Genomic DNA, 16,218 nt, shown 5'->3' with positions numbered 1-16,218 from the left:
CATTCAGAGGTAGATCTGCAAGTAGAACAAGCACCTGAGCAGCCTGTGTGGATAAAAATGGCAGAATGCTGTAGAGAAGAAGCCGACATGAGTGTGTCACATTAGTAAAATGGGAGGAAAAGGACAGCTGATTGTACATGGTTACCCCAAGGTTGCGGTCAGTCGCCGAAGGGGAGATCAGACACACACTTGCGCTGTTGCAAGACAGTACACGTGTGTGTGTGTGTGTGTTGGTGTCAGTTCAGTCTCAGGGTATTGAGGAGTCTGATGTCTTGAGTGGAGAAGCTGTTACCACAGTCTGATTGCGAGGATCCGAGTTTCGTTAACTTTTTAAGAGGCTGTGTGTGTGTAAGGGGTGCTTCGGGTCATCCACAATGCTGATGGTGTGGTGTAAATGCCTGTGATGGAGGAAAAATACTCTTCTCACTATCCATTTCAGGCTCTCGTCATCCAAGATGGTGCAATTTCCAAACCATGCAGTGATCCAGCTGGTCAGGATGCTCTTGATAGTCCCTCTAGTTGTTTCGATCATTTATTTTGTGTATGCGTGTGTGTTTTTCAAGGGGCAGCGTGGTTGAAGAGCTTTGTCGTGGCAGTCTGGAGGCCGTCTCCTCTCTCTATCCAGCTCTACGCAGCCTGCAGATGATTGAAGAAATCCAAAGTGTCAAGCAGCTTTTCAGGTACTTAAAGAGAAATAAAGAAATAAAGAAAATCATATTCTTTTATATGACAGCTTAATAATTTGTCATTGATTAATTAAGGAAATTGGACCTGCTATGCAAATGAGATGGTATGGATGGTAGCATTGAAGACCATGAAGATGACTGTCAGGAACAGTTTTACAATCAAGTGTCCAGCAGTGAACAACAGGACAAACTAGACACTTTCTGACCATATAGTACAAAGTCAGAGAAGGGGAAATGGTTTATAATCACACTGTCCAGTGTCACCCAGAGGAGGATGGGTTTCCTTTTTGAGTCTGGATTCTCTCATGGTTTCTTGCTAATATCGTCTCAGGGAGTTTTTTCCTTCCCACCGTCTCCTCTGACTCATTAGGGATTAATTGATCAGTTGATCATTTATATCCTGAATTTATACGTTACTTTAAAGCTGCTTTGCGACATTGTTAAAATGCTGTACAGATCCAGTTTAATTGAATTGAATGGTTATAGGAAATAATCAGTAACACACTGGTGGCCCAGCATCAAGTGTTTTTTTTTCTCGTGTATCACAACAACTTCTACAATTTTTTATTAATTAAAGAATAATCTAGCATATAATCAAAGATTTTTGGGTCTTGTTCTCTATACTGGAGTTATAATGTGACTAAAAATACGGCTTGTCAGGTTACTTAAAAACTAAAATAGTCCCGGAGACTGCCCCAGGGCAGAAAGCTGACAGACTATTGACACTGGAGACTTTTTCCATAAATGTTACATAAGTCTCCTTGTAAAACGAAACTTTTATAAAAATAGATAGATAGATAGATAGATAGATAGATAGATAGATAGATAGATAGATAGATAGATAGATAGATAGATAGATAGATAGATAGATAGATAGATAGATAGATAGATAGATAGATACTTCATTCATCCCAATGGAAACTTTACAACTTCCAGCAGTATCCATAAACATAGGTAATAAGGTAATAAATACTAAAGAATACTAAAAATAAAGATAATAAGATTTAAGGGTCCATGCCAAAACCTGAGTGTTTTCAACGAGTCCTGTGCAAATCAGAGTGTTTTAAATAGCATATTAGCATATTATGCACTGCTGTTTGTTTGTGTGTGTGTGTGTGTGTGTGTGTGTTAGTGTTAGTGAATCCAGCCAGCTGGATGTCTTCAGGAAGTGGCATCAGCACTTGGAGCTGTTGACAGACAGCGATTTCAGCCTGGTCGAGCCGATCCTGGCTCTGCGTTCATCCATCCAGGAGACGCTTCTCAAATGTGAGACCGACTCGGACAGGAAGAGCTTCCTGAGCTCCACCCACTCCTCGCACCTGATGGAGCTGTGCAGACTGGCGCGCACTGCAGGAAACACTCAGGTCTGCATGTCCGAGAGCTTGTGCATATGTACAATGATGATCTTTTTTTCTTCCCCCCAAGAAGGTGCATTTATGCTGTTTGTTTACGTGTTGCAGTTCTTATGGCTTCGTTTCATTTTTCCGACATTTTTATGTAAACTATTAAATTTTTAATGTGTGACAAATGTGAGTTATTCTGCGTGTGTCGTAGCTGGCAGAGAGGGCGGTGTTTCAGATGAAGCAGCAGAACGTGGCGAGTGTGAGCACTTCTACTTCCTGGGCGTGGCAGCTGGAGGAGGCGCAAGTGTTCTGGGTGAAGAAGGAGCAAGGACTTGCTCTGGGATTGCTCAAACAGATGATCGATAAACTGGAGGATCTGGTGAGTGTACAACGCTGAAATCAGGATCCGTCATCTCGCGTTCATGGTTTGATTTCAAGCCCAAAAATTGCTTCACTGTGCAGCAAAAACAAAAGAATCCACCATGCCGTTCCAATACTTTTGGAAGGGACTGTATAACAAGAAACAAAAAGATCATTCCCAAATAGTTCTTCGCTTATAGAAAGATTTATTTCCAGAAAATCTCATTAAGTCGTTATTTATCGTGTCATTTTAAGAAGAAAGAAAGATGGACAGAAACAAAGAGAGAAAGGCTTTAAGGAAAGGCAGTGAGCTAGCACACAAAAATTATTATTTTATTTTATTTTTCCCAGAGCCATATTCTGTATTTTTGGTTAGTGAGGTTAAGGTTAGAGTTATGTTTAGAATTAGCACTAATAATTATGTAAATGTTCATTGACCTTATAAAGATGATGTTTGTGTGTGTTTCCAGGTGGATGTGAACCCTGCCGTGGTGCCAGTGTGCTCTGAGTGTTTGAGGTTATGTGGCAGCTGGCTTGCTGAGACGTGTTTAGAGAGTCCTGCTGTGATCCTGGAAACCTACCTGGAGAGAGTGAGAGACATTCTGCCCTTATGAAGCTTCCTTTATGGCATATAGATTGTCACAAATAATATCTATGAGCCACATTCAGAGCTGAAGACTGGGGTGCTAAAAGTGAGCCGCATCCTTCGACGTCGAACCCCTAATTTCTTCACCAAGCTGCAAAAGCTAATAATATGCTAATATAATTGATTATGCGGTTCCAATAAATTCAAAGAGGACTATTTGACAACAAACCAAAATGGAAACTATAAGTTAATTTCTCTAATAGATGTTTATTATTTGATAAAATATTTTAGGCATGATATTATTTATATTATTATTTTATTTATTTTATTTTATTTTAATTTCTCCAGGCTGTCACTCTGGGCCAGGGCGGATCTTCGGAACCTAAACTGCAGAGGCAGAAGACTCAGTCGTTCCTCTCGCTGGCCCGGTTCTCTGACGCTCAGTATCAGAGTATCCAGAACTACATGAAGTCGTCAGAGTTTGAGAACAAGCAGGCGCTGCTGGAGAAGGCCAGAGAGGAAGTGGAGCTCATGAGGGAGAGAAAAGTCAACGATAATCGGTCAGCGCTATTTAATTTCCGCTCTTTCTTAACGATTTAATATTGTGTACTCCCAGATTAAACGCTCTGTGGGGGTGTTGTCCGTTGCTGTGCAGGTACACAGTGAAGGTGCAGAGGGAACTGAAGCTGGACGTCCGTGCTTTGGACAACTTGAAGGCCGACCGCAGACGTTTCCTGCTGAAGGCGGTGGAGAATTATACACGCTGCCTCGCGCTGGGCGAAGAACACGACACCTGGGTGTTCCGGCTGGCGTCACTCTGGCTGGAGAACGTCGACGTGAAGGACGTCAACAACCTGATGAAAGTGAGTGACCAGTGTGTACAGCACTAACCCTAACCCTGTGTCTACATTTCTATTGTTCTATATAATCTATATCGAACCATACAACCTTCAGCAGAACCCATTACATAGCATGCAGCTTTGATCTAATGCAAAGCTCTTATTTATGTTTATTAGTTTCATTAGTTTTAGAGTTCACCACATGTCTTCTTTCACATATTAGAAAGCTGTGGAAAAGATCCCATCCTACAAGTTCCTGCCTCTCATGTACCAGCTTGCTGCCCGCATGGGGACCAAAGTCTCCAATCCAGTCTCTTCAGAGGATGTGGGGTTCCACAATGTTCTCAACGAGGTACCTTGTATGAAAAATAACAAGATTTTAAGATTTTTAAACTTTGCTATTTCTGCATTTTGTCATCATAGTTTTGCCTTCCTTCCTTCCTTCCTTCCTTTCCATTTTGTCATCATAGTTATGCCTTCCTTCCTTCCGTTCCTTCCTTCCTTCCCATTTTGTCATCATAGTTATGCCTTCCTTCCTTCCTTCCTTCCTTCCTTCCGTTCCTTCCTTCCTTTCCATTTTGTCATCATAGTTATGCCTTCCTTCCTTCCTTTCCATTTCGTCATTAGTTATTTCTTCCTTCCTTCCTTCCTTCCTTCCGTTCCTTCCTTCCTTTCCATTTTGTCATCATAGTTATGCCTTCCTTCCTTCCTTTCCATTTCGTCATTAGTTATTTCTTCCTTCCTTCCTTCCTTTCCATTTTCTCATCAGTTATTCCATGCATCCATCCATCCTTCCTTCCTTCCTTCCTTCCTTCCTTCCTTTCCATTTCATCATCAGTTATTCCTTCCTTCCTTTCCATTTTCTCATCAGTTATTCCATCCATCCATCCATCCATCCATCCTTCCTTCCTTCCTTCCTTCCTTCCTTCCTTTCGGCGTGGAATGTGAGCACACATAGGACCAATTTTGGACTGGTGCTCAGGGGTGAATCAAACAAGTGATCACTGCACACACTTATCAGACCCTAGATGGCACTGGAACGTCAGGCCCATATTCATCCTTGGGAGCTGTTCCCTCTCTCTTATTTTTGGGCATAAGTCATGATTTGTAGTTCATGTTTGTTAGTTGTAGAAGTGCTTCTGGGGTGCTGTGGAAGCCTCAGGAACCACCTCAGGTGCAGATCTTGGTGGTAGAAGTAAATCTTCAAATGTGAGCTTGGAGAAGGGTTGAATAATAAAAATGCCTGATAATTTAAGTCTGTGTATGTTTGTTCTTTAAAATATTCTGTATCTGTTTATTTATTCACAAAACTTATACACCGACCAGACATAACATTATGACCACGTACCTAATATTGTGTTGGTCCCCCTTTTGCTGCCAAAACAGCCCTGACCCGTCCTGCACTGTGTATTCTGACACCTTTCTATCAGAACCAGCATTAACTTCTTCAGCAATTTGAGCAACAGTAGCTCATCTGTTGGATCGGATCACACGGGCCAGCCTTCACTCCCCACGTTCATCAATGAGCCTTGGCCGCCCATGACCCTGTCACCGGTTCACCACTGTTCCTTCCTTGGACCACTTTTGATAGATACTGACCACTGCAGACCGGGAACACCCCACATCCCACTCTGATCCAGTGGTCTAGCCATCACAATTTGTCCCTGGTCAAACTCGCTCAAATCCTTACTCTTGTCCATTTTTCCTGCTTCTAACACATCAACTTTGAGGACAAAATGTGTACTTGCTGCCTAATATATCCCAACCACTAACAGGTGCCATGATGAGGAGATCATCAGTCTTATTCACGTCACCTCTCAGTGGTCATAATGTTATGGCTATTCAGTGTATATTGTTTATATTGATATTGCCAGTATAGACACAGGTTAATACAGATTTCTTTCACACCTCAAACCATCTTTGCCACACAGCTGATCTGTCGGTCGTCTATGGACCACCCTCATCACACACTCTTCATCATCCTCGCTCTCGTCAACGCCAACAAGGACGAGTGCTTTTCCCGCAGCCGGCTGTCCAAGAGCAGCACGCGGCAGCCTTCACCGCTCGACCTGGTACGTCTGTCACCTAATAATACAGTTCAGTCTTTAACAGTTTAGACCAGTCAGAAAACACACCTCTGATCAGACTCTATCTTCAATACAGACAGACTGTATAGACAACATTAGAGTTAACGAGGTGCATCTGTTCCACAGGACAGAGCCGACGTGGCACAGAAAATCCTCAACGAGATCCGGAAGAAGAAGGCACAACTGATCCGCGGTACTGAGACCCTCTGCCACGCCTACATCACCCTCGCGTACATGGATGCAAGCAAACACAAAACTGAGAAGAGTGAGTCGTTTCTGTTAAAATGTAAATATTATTGGCACATTAAAATGATTAGGAAATAACTGCAAAATAACAGTGTTTGGTGTGTTGGTACAGAGGCGATCCCCATCCCGGCAGATCAACCCATCATGCAGATCAGAGATCTAGACGACGTCATAATCCCTACAATGGAGATCAAGGTACAGGATAGACATCAAAATTTTTGTTATAAAATCCTGAAAGGTATGCTGCAGTGCATGGATAAAAGTACAGTGGAACCTCGGCATGTGAATGCCTTTCCTTATGAATTGAAATTTGCATCGGCATACGAACGAACCCACGACACCAACGTTGACCGTCAGCATGCGCTGAAATGCTAGGTGAATTTTCAGACAATTTTTTTGTTAACAGATTGGTGGCGTGGGTGATCTGCTCTATTTTTAGCCCAAGCTTGGTGGCACGACTTCCTGTGAGGAGCTTTGACATGGAATGTTGGGCTTGGGTCAGTTCTTTGTAAGCAGACTTGTACAGTTTACATACGCTTCGTATTGGTCATATTTTTGGGTGGCTAGAACGGATTTATATTATTTCTTATAGAAAAATTTGTTTCACAATGCAACAAAGAACTCGAATTAAATTCGTATTCGCTGTACGTGGCCCCCTGACCATTAAACCTCCTCATCATCGTAACCCATGAGCATTAATATAGTGACTTGTTCTAACAACCTTCACTCTTCTGCGAAGGCTTTTCTTTAGATTAGCATGATTGTAGAGATCTGTGCTTATTCACCCTCATCTGGAAGATGTTCTTCACAAGATCTCATCCTTCTCAAACCGTGCCTTCATGGAGCATGCTTTGTGCACAGGGATATTGTCATGTCATTGTCGTTAAAGCAAATCTATATATTCTATACAAATACAATAACGTCCCTATACTTTTGTCCATTTAGTGTACCTGAAGAGGTATCTTCTTCCCACACTAGGGCTTTCAGAAGGCTTTGAAATTCCATCAGTATGTATTTAATGGAAAGATTTTGTATTCAGATGCATTTGATTATTAATCAGAATATAATGTCGCAGGAGTTTATAACACAAATATAAAAACATTTATAGCATTTGCCAGACGTCCTTATTCAGAGATACTTGGATTTATCTCATGTATCCAGCGGTTTAAGGATAAGGGTCTTGGACCCCACAGTAGTAGGATTTGATCTTCTGAGCCATAGTCTAACGTCCTAACGACTAAGCTACCGAGTGCTACAGAGAATCTGTTGTTAATGATGCTTGGTGTGTGTATTGTGTGTTCGTGTGCTTTCACACAGGTCGATCCATCAGGGAAGTATGAGGATCTGGTGACCGTCAGGGGGTTTGAACCTCACTTCCACCTGGCTGGAGGCGTCAACCTGCCCAAGATCCTGGACTGCATGGGATCGGACGGTCAGAGGAGGAGACAGTTGGTGAAGGTGAGAATGCTGAACACTCACTCGAACACTTTAGTGTGGAATGAAGATGATTGGGTTGAATTTGTTGAAGATTAAGAGATAAACATCGACCTGATTAGTGCACACTTACAGCAGAGGAGTTTTTTATACCATTTCGCCTGGTATGATAAATAGTAAATAAATGATAAATAATAAATATCAAGAATTAAAGACGAGTTTTTGGACATCAGTTTTTTTTAGTGTTCATCAACATAACTCTTCTTATTCTTTTAGTTTAATATACACAACTTAATTATGTTTCTTTAAACTTCATTAAATTCTTTCTTTTTTTTATTCCTTTCCTCAAATTCATTTACTGTTTTTGTTCTGATTTTCTTTCTTTCTTTCTTTCTTTCTTTCTTTCTTTCTTTCTTTCTTTCTTTCTTTCTTCATTTAATTTTTATTTTTTTATATGCCTTCTTGATTCTTTTCTTTCATTTTTTCTTCTTTTCTTTCATTTTTTCTTCTTTCTCTTCTATCATTGTTTCTACTATTTTTAATTTCTTTTTTCTTCAAATCCTTTCTTTCTTTCTTTCTTTCTTTCTTTCTTTCTTCATCAAATTTTTATTCTTTTTTTATTCCTTCTTGATAATCTTTTCTTCTTATTATTCTTTCTTCTATATCATTTACCTTTATTTTTTTTCCTTTTATCTAATTTTTTTTAATTCTTTATGTAATTTTCTAAAAAAATGATTTTTGTTTTTTCTTATTCTGTTTAATTCTTCTTCTTCTTCTTCTTCTTCTTCTTCTTCTTCTTCTTCTTCTTCTGTACAGGGGCAGGATGATCTGAGGCAGGATGCAGTGATGCAGCAGGTGTTTCAGATGTGCTCCACTTTGCTGCAGCGCAACGCTGACACACGCAGGAGGAAGCTCAACATTCGCCGCTACAAGGTCTATCCTCAAATAAATAAATAAATAAAATAAAATGGCTTCTTCACTGCTGCTTTTAATTTTTCTCGCCTTGCATAAAATGAACTCTAGTATAAAAAAATAAAATAAATTTAAATAAATTAAAAAAATATATCAAATAAAAGCATCTCAACCCATTTTATACTTTAAGGTAATTGTGTATATTAGTTTAGAAATGTCTTCCTTTTATACCACATTAAAATGCCAGCTATGTTACTGTATCAGGCGTAACATTATGACCCCTGACAGGTGAAGTGAATAAGACTGATGATCTCATCATGGCACCTGTTAGTGGGTGGGATATATGAGGCAGCAAGTGAACATTTTGTCCTCAAAGTTGATGTGTTAGAAGCAGGAAAAATGGCCAAGTGTAAGGATTTGAACGAATTTAACAAGGGCCAAATTGTGATGGCTGGACCACTGGATCAGAGCATCTCCATAACTGCAGCTCTTGTGGAGGTGTTCCCGGTCTGCAGTGGTCTGGTATTTGGTATCTATCAAACGTGTCCTGTAAGTCTTTTACGTTCTGTAAGTTGCCCAACCTTGCAAGTTAAAGGATCTGCTGCTAACATCTTGGTGCCAGATACCACAGCACACCTTCAGGCATCTAGTGGAGTCCATGCATTGATGTTTTGGCAGCAAAAGGCGGGGCCAACACAATATTAGGCATAATGTTATGCCTGATTGGTGTCTGAGTAAATGGAATGTGTACATTCCATGCTGAAAGACTTGTGACGTTGTGTTGTGTTGTTTTGTGCATCAGGTGGTACCTTTCTCTCAGAGGAGCGGTGTTCTGGAGTGGTGCTCAGGTACGGTCCCCATAGGAGAGTTTCTGGTGGACTCTCAGAACGGAGCACACAAACGTTTTCGGCCTCAGGACTGGAACAACATAGTCTGTCGAAAGAAAATGATGGTACATGACAATGCTTCAATCATAACTAATTGATATTTTGCAACAAACAAGCTCAAAGATAAGATGAATGTACAGTTGGGTTTATTTCCACTTCCACACTCACACATCAGATCTGTCTGAGGAAAGAACTGGACGACAGGACAGATTTTATTTCCTACTTGAATGGAATGAACTTCCAACCTCACTGCAGACAGCAGAATCTGTCACTCATTTCCACCAACAACAAAAACAGCTTCACCATGAACTTCTAACTTGTCATAAATACATTAAATAAATTCGAGACTTGTTTAAGCTCTTAGATTTGCTCCTCTAGCACTCAATTAAAAATCTTGACATATCACTTTGCTTGTTTTTCCTCATTTGTAAGTCGCTTTGTATGAAAGCATCATCTAAAAGCATCATTAATTACATGAAATCAATGGAAATGTACTTGAACAGTAAAATAGCTGCCTCTAATTAACACCAATGTTCCCAGCTTTTTTTCAGGAAGCTCATTCCAAGCAGAACATTTCTGTGATCTTACGGTTATCGAGCGGTGCTTTCGTGCTCTTCTGATCTTCACTGCTTTAAAAGAAATGGTGTTTAACCGCGAGAATTTATATGATTGTTATATAGGATGCTCAGAAGATGGAATCTGACCGGAAGCTGCAGGCGTACATGGAGGTGTGTCAGAACTTTCGTCCCGTTTTCCGGTACTTCTGCATGGAGAGATTCCTGGATCCCGCTGTGTGGATGGAGAAAAGGCTGGCGTACACGCGCAGTGTGGCTACTTCCTCTATAGGTATTGACACTAGAGTTTGGACAAACTGTGGTCACCTTTTAAATAAATAAGTAAATTGATTGATTGATTAGTCTTCTTATTCGTAGTTCAGTTAATTCCCATGTATTCTACTGATAACTGATTTTTTTTAAAAATGTAATAAATCTTGTGTCACATTTAAAGCTATCTGGATATTAATGATAATATACTGTAGATTAATAAAGGAAATCGATCCCAAACTTTTGAACAGTAGTGTAATTAATCCTGGATATACACCAACCAGGCATAACATTATGACCACCTGCCTGATATTGTGTTGGTGCTACCAAAACAGCCCTGACCCGTCCTGCACTGTGTATTCTGACACCTTTCTATCAGAACCAGCATTTACTTCTTCAGCAATTTGAGCAACAGTAGCTCGTCTGTTAGATCGGATCACACGGGCCAGCCTTTGGTCACCATGTTCATCAATGACCACTTTAAAACCCTGTTTGTTTGTTTACATGTTTGTTTATTCATTCTTACTGGCGGTTCCTCTGACAGTGGGCTACATCGTTGGGTTGGGTGATCGACACATCCAGAACATTCTGATAGACGAGCAGACGGCAGAACTGGTCCACATAGACCTGGGTGAGTGTGGAGGGAAAAAATTAAAATGTCTTCCCGTTTTGTCAGTCATTCAGTTTCAGCTTTAACGTGCCGTGTTTCGTTTGACAGGCGTTGCCTTTGAGCAAGGGAAGATCTTGCCCACTCCAGAGACTGTGCCCTTTAGGCTGTCCAGAGACATTGTGGATGGCATGGGCATCACCGGTGTAGAGGGAGTCTTCCGAAGGTCAGTTTTTTTTTCATTTTTATTTCGATGCCACCTCCATGGGATGCAGCTTGAAGAACAAATGAAAAAGACTTCATGACCCTGTAACGGTCAAATGAGTGTTTCATATGCAGTGGAAAATATGGTACTGGATTATTGGGCTGATTTGAAGTGATAACAGCGTTGTCGTGAATTCTTCTAACCATGAAATCGTTACCCAAAACCAGACTGCCTCTGCCTCCAGCAAGACCATAACCATCATTTAAATGGTTAAATGCCACAAATGCAGTGTCCAGATTTGAATCCCATATTCATGTTCATATTTATGAAGCCAAAGATATAAGGCACATATGTTCTGAAGGGTCCAAAATACAGTCCTCAATCTTGTAAGGCAGTCAAGCCAAGCAAACTCTGCAATAATCTTTTTTTTTTTTTCAAAATTTTCTTGGGCCAGCCTTCGCTCCTCATGTTCATCAATGAGCCTTTGGCCACCCATGACCCTGTCTCCGGTTCACCACTGTTCCTTCCTTGGACCACTTTTGATAGATACTGACCACTGCAGACCGGGAACACCCCACAAGAGCTGCAGTTTTGGAGATGCGCTGATCCAGTGGTCTAGCCATCAAAATTTGGCCCTTCGTCAATCTCGCTCAAATCTTTACACTTGTCCATTTTTCCTGCTTCTAACACATCGACTTTGAGGACAAAATGTTCACTTGCTGCCTAATATATCCCACCCACTAACAGGTGCCATGATGAGGAGATCATCAGTGTTATTCACTTCACCTGTCAGGGGTCATAATGTTATGCCTGATCGGTGTAAAAGTGTGTATAAATACCTTTGTGGTGTACTGATGAAGAATTTATTACAGTTTTATGTGTTGTGGAATGTAATGGGTGAAGAATTTGTGTTTCTGAGAATGTGGATGGCTCAAACCTGCTGTGTATCCAGGAGGTGAACACGGGGATAGTGATGGTCACCATACCATTATTTCACGTGAAAAACAATCTGTCATGTTATCAGGCATGTAACTATTATCTCTCTGCTTTCTGCTAGGTGCTGTGAGAAGACCATGGAGGTCATGAGGAGTTCTCAGGAGGTTCTTTTGACCATAGTGGAGGTGAGGAGGAGGAGCTGTCCGGTCATCGACAGAATCTCGAACCATAGTTCAGCCCTAATGTGTGTGTGTGTTTGATTTGCAGGTGTTGCTGTATGACCCTTTGTTCGACTGGACGATGAACCCACTCAAAGCCTTCTATCTGCAGCAGCAGGACGAGCAGGCCGAGCTAAACGCCACCCTCAACCCCACACCTGCAGGAGACGAACCCGAAACCCACCGCAAACCCAGGTTTAACACCTAGACTATACAACAGATTTCTTCATCATGATATTAATAAATCTTGCCTTACAGAGCAGTTGTAATACGTCAAGATTGTCTGTTTTGTGTCTCAGCAGCGACAGCCAGACCTTCAACAAGGTGGCGGAGCGTGTGCTGCTGCGGCTGCAGGAGAAACTCAAAGGTGTGGAGGAGGGAACAGTGCTCAGCGTCGGCGGACAAGTCAACCTCCTCATCCAGCAGGCCATGGATCCCAAAAACCTGAGCCGCCTCTTCCCCGGGTGGCAAGCATGGGTGTGAAATGAAACACACACACACCTCTGCTCTTGAGTTGTGTTTCATTATCTTATATCTGGACTTCACTCTCATGCACACAAATAACAGCTTTGTGAAATGAGCAGAAGTTCCACATGTACTGTATCTCTTCTATGCACTTGTATGTACAGCTGAGTGCAAAAGTTTGTACACCCTTTAATGGAATCACAACATTTACTGTGCCTGGTTTCACTATTATTCTATGATTATTACGAGAACATGAAATTCAGTCTATATTGAATCATAAAAATAGTCCATCTCCATTTCAGAACATGATATAAATACCCTCTAATCTGCCCACCTCGCTTCAGCCTCTACATCTTATTTTCCTCTACGCTTCTTTTCACATGGGGGATGCAAATTTTTTGCACTCTGCTCTATATAAACTGAATAGGCTGTAGTTCTACCTTTGGTCAATGTTCATGTGGTCATCCTTTCCCTTGTTCCTCCATCCGAGCGTAAAAATAAAGAATATTTTTGATTGTTCTTTTTATATAAAGGTCTATATAATTGTTATATATTAATAATTTGTTGTAAGAAAATGATGAAAGCTGCTTCATCGGATTGATCAGGGCTTCATGAGTACTCGATCCACCCAGAGTTTCACAGTAATTTCTTGGAATTAAATCGGTTACATGCTTGCTTTAAGAGTACAATTAGAGTGGGTCACAAGTTTATATACGCCTTGAAGAATCTGCAAAATGTGATTTATTTAGTTCTGGCCCTGATTAAGCTATATCAAATAACAGAATCTGCATAAAAGAATCAGTTCAAAAGTTTACATTTTTTTATTTTTATATACTTTATTAAATCATTGAACTCAGGTGTTGTTTTTCAGGGGTTGGGCTCGGCCCCTTAGTTCCAGTGAAAGGAACTCTTAATGCTTCAGCTTCATACCAAGACATTTTGGACAATTTCATGCTCCCAACTTTGTGGGGACAGTTTGGGGATGACCCCTTCCTGTTCAAACGTGATAGAACACCTTTGGGATGAATTAGAGTGGACAGCTGTGAGTCAGGCCTTCTTGTGCAACATCAGTGCCTGACCTCACAAATGCGCTTTTTGAGGAATGGTCAAAAATTCCCATAAACACACTCCTAAATCTTGCGGAAAGCCTTCCCAGAAGAGTTGAAGCTGTTATAGCTGCAAAGGGCGATACGATGCCGTATTAATTTCATGTGCATGTAAAAGCACATGTCTCAATTTTGGAATGGCTCACAGTCTTTGCTCTGTGCAGGCCAGTCAAGTTCCTCCACACCAAACTCCCTCATCCATGTCTTTATGGACCTTGCTTTGTGCACTGGTGTGCAGTCATGTTGGAACAGGAAGCGGTCATCCCCAAACTGTTCCCACAAAGCTGGGAGCATGAATTTGTCCAAAATGTCTTGGTATGAAGCTGAAGCACTAAGAGTTCCTTTCACTGGAACTAAGGGGCGGAGCCCAACCCCTGAAAAACAACACCTGTGTTCAATGATTTGGAGGGGTGTCCCAAAACTTTTGGCAATATAGTGTATATCAAATGAAGTCTTCCTTGTCCTTTCACTGGTTGTAGGTACACTCTATGGCCAAAAGTTTGTAGACACATGACCAACTTGTTGAACCAGCTTTAGTCCTGTCTGTGCTGTTATAATAACCTCCACTCTTCTGGGAAGGCTTTCCACTAGACTTTGGAGATTTGTGTTCATTCAGCTATAAAAGCATTAGTGAGGTCAGGCAGGAGTTCTGGGGGTGCATTCAGTGTTCCAGTTCATCCCAAAGGTGTTCGGTGGGATTGAGGTCATGGGTCTGTGCTGGAAACTCTAAACTTTGGCAAATCATATCTTCATGGGGCGTGCTTTGTGCACAGGGGCTTGGAACATGTTCATGCTGGAACAAGTTTCCAGTGAAGAGAAATACAGCATACAGAAATCATGGAGAAGGCTTATACTGTATATGATTGTGATGGTCAGGTATCAACAAAATTTGTTTAGCCATATAGCATCATCATTAACTTTTAGGAAGCATGACGTATGTTTTTCCTCTCACACTGAGCATGCGAGTGTCATACATACAGTCCACCGGAGAGACAGAGCACAAGGCAAGGGACACGCTGTACAGGGTGCCAACCCATCACAGGGCACAATCACACACTTTAACACAATACAGACAATTTAGAGATGTCAATCAAACTACAACACATCTTTGGACTGGAAAGGTAAACCCACTGAACAGAGGCAGGAATCAAACCCCCAACCCTGCTGGGGTGAGGCAAATATGCTAGCTACTAAGCCACTGCCCCCCTGCCACTTATATAAAGATGTGTATTTGGACAAAATTATGCCATGTAGTTAAAAAAGAAAGGATTTATTCAAGTACTAAAGCCTTGAAAGCTTGGTTTTTAAATCAGTGATGGCGCAGCCGCAAGACTGACCCACATGCTTAATTAAAGTGTTAATTACTGAAAGAGTAACACACCCTAAGTATGTGTTAATTATCTGTGAACAAATTATTTCTGAACTGAAACAGTTAATAATTCACAAGATTTGTTTCTTTTTATACATACTGGTTAGGAAATCTCCATTTTTATTATTATTATTATTATTATTATTATTATTATTATTATTATTATTATTATTATTATTATTATGTCAACCTGAATGTTGAGGCCATGTGTGATTCCCTCTACACACCAGCAGGTGGCTCCACAACAAGCATAAATGCGCTGTGTATAAACCGGTGTATCAAAGACACTGATTTTTATTTCTTAGTTCGTTCGTTTTTTAACATCATCTTTGGTGTTAATGGTCTTTTTTATTATTAGTGTGCATGTCCAGTCTATTAGACTCACATGTCTGTACAGCTGACTGAATTTGTTTTTCTGTGAAGCTTACTTGCACTGATCAGGCATAACATTATGACCACCTGCCTAATATTGGTGTTGGTCCCCCTTTTTCTGCCAAAACAGCCCTGACCCATCAAGGCATATGGACTCCACTAGACCCCTGAAGGTGTGCTTTGGTATCTGACACCAAGATGTTTGCAGCAGATCCTCTAAGTTGTGAGGACGTAAAGGATATTTACAGGACTTGAATGATTCTTTTGATAGATACTGACCACTGCACCCCACAAGAGCTGCAGTTTTGGAGATGCTCTGATCCAGTGGTCTAGCCATCACAATTTGGCCCTTCGTCAAACTCTCTCAAATCCTTACGCTTGTCCATTTTTCCTGCTTTTAACACATCAACTTTGAGGACAAAATGTTCACTTGCTGCCTAATATATCCCACCCACTAACAAACAAATATTTACTACTGGTTTCAGAAGGAAATTAACTCTTGCCTCCAGCCACAACAGAGCTGCTCAGCTCCACCCACTTTCCTTAAAAGGCCATTAATTCACATTCTCCCATCATCTGGCTGAGTGAATAATCTTTCCTGATTTAAAATTGTGCAAAATCCTTCTAGCTCACTTCTTAATAATAATGTATTGTTTTTGATGTATTCTTCATCTGGCTGTGTTTTTACACCAGCAGTGAAACCTGGTACCAGAATGGCAATAAAAATCTTTCTAGA

General features: G+C 41.0%; 1 protein-coding gene across 4 annotated transcripts in view; it reads left to right on the top strand.

The window, feature by feature from the left end:
- Positions 1 to 13,142, top strand: part of atm (ATM serine/threonine kinase) — a 56,936-nt gene extending 43,794 nt beyond the window's left edge. For all 4 annotated transcript variants that reach the window (XM_058418747.1, XM_058418748.1, XM_058418746.1 and 1 more), the window contains 19 exons: positions 564 to 680; positions 1,819 to 2,050; positions 2,241 to 2,408; positions 2,860 to 2,979; positions 3,324 to 3,535; positions 3,631 to 3,838; positions 4,038 to 4,166; positions 5,746 to 5,886; positions 6,028 to 6,166; positions 6,260 to 6,342; positions 7,465 to 7,605; positions 8,398 to 8,514; positions 9,296 to 9,445; positions 10,061 to 10,226; positions 10,749 to 10,835; positions 10,923 to 11,037; positions 12,074 to 12,137; positions 12,220 to 12,365; positions 12,470 to 13,142. In XM_058418747.1, coding sequence (XP_058274730.1) covers positions 564 to 680; positions 1,819 to 2,050; positions 2,241 to 2,408; positions 2,860 to 2,979; positions 3,324 to 3,535; positions 3,631 to 3,838; positions 4,038 to 4,166; positions 5,746 to 5,886; positions 6,028 to 6,166; positions 6,260 to 6,342; positions 7,465 to 7,605; positions 8,398 to 8,514; positions 9,296 to 9,445; positions 10,061 to 10,226; positions 10,749 to 10,835; positions 10,923 to 11,037; positions 12,074 to 12,137; positions 12,220 to 12,365; positions 12,470 to 12,653 — 2,719 coding nt within the window. In that variant the 3' untranslated portion in view covers positions 12,654 to 13,142. The remainder of the gene's footprint in view (positions 1 to 563; positions 681 to 1,818; positions 2,051 to 2,240; positions 2,409 to 2,859; positions 2,980 to 3,323; positions 3,536 to 3,630; positions 3,839 to 4,037; positions 4,167 to 5,745; positions 5,887 to 6,027; positions 6,167 to 6,259; positions 6,343 to 7,464; positions 7,606 to 8,397; positions 8,515 to 9,295; positions 9,446 to 10,060; positions 10,227 to 10,748; positions 10,836 to 10,922; positions 11,038 to 12,073; positions 12,138 to 12,219; positions 12,366 to 12,469) is intronic.
- Positions 13,143 to 16,218: the final 3,076 nt, after the last annotated feature.

The sequence above is a fragment of the Hemibagrus wyckioides genome, linkage group LG20 (genome assembly GCF_019097595.1).
Source record: "Hemibagrus wyckioides isolate EC202008001 linkage group LG20, SWU_Hwy_1.0, whole genome shotgun sequence".
Lineage (NCBI taxonomy): Eukaryota > Metazoa > Chordata > Actinopteri > Siluriformes > Bagridae > Hemibagrus > Hemibagrus wyckioides.
This window is presented reverse-complemented; position numbering and strand designations above follow the sequence as displayed.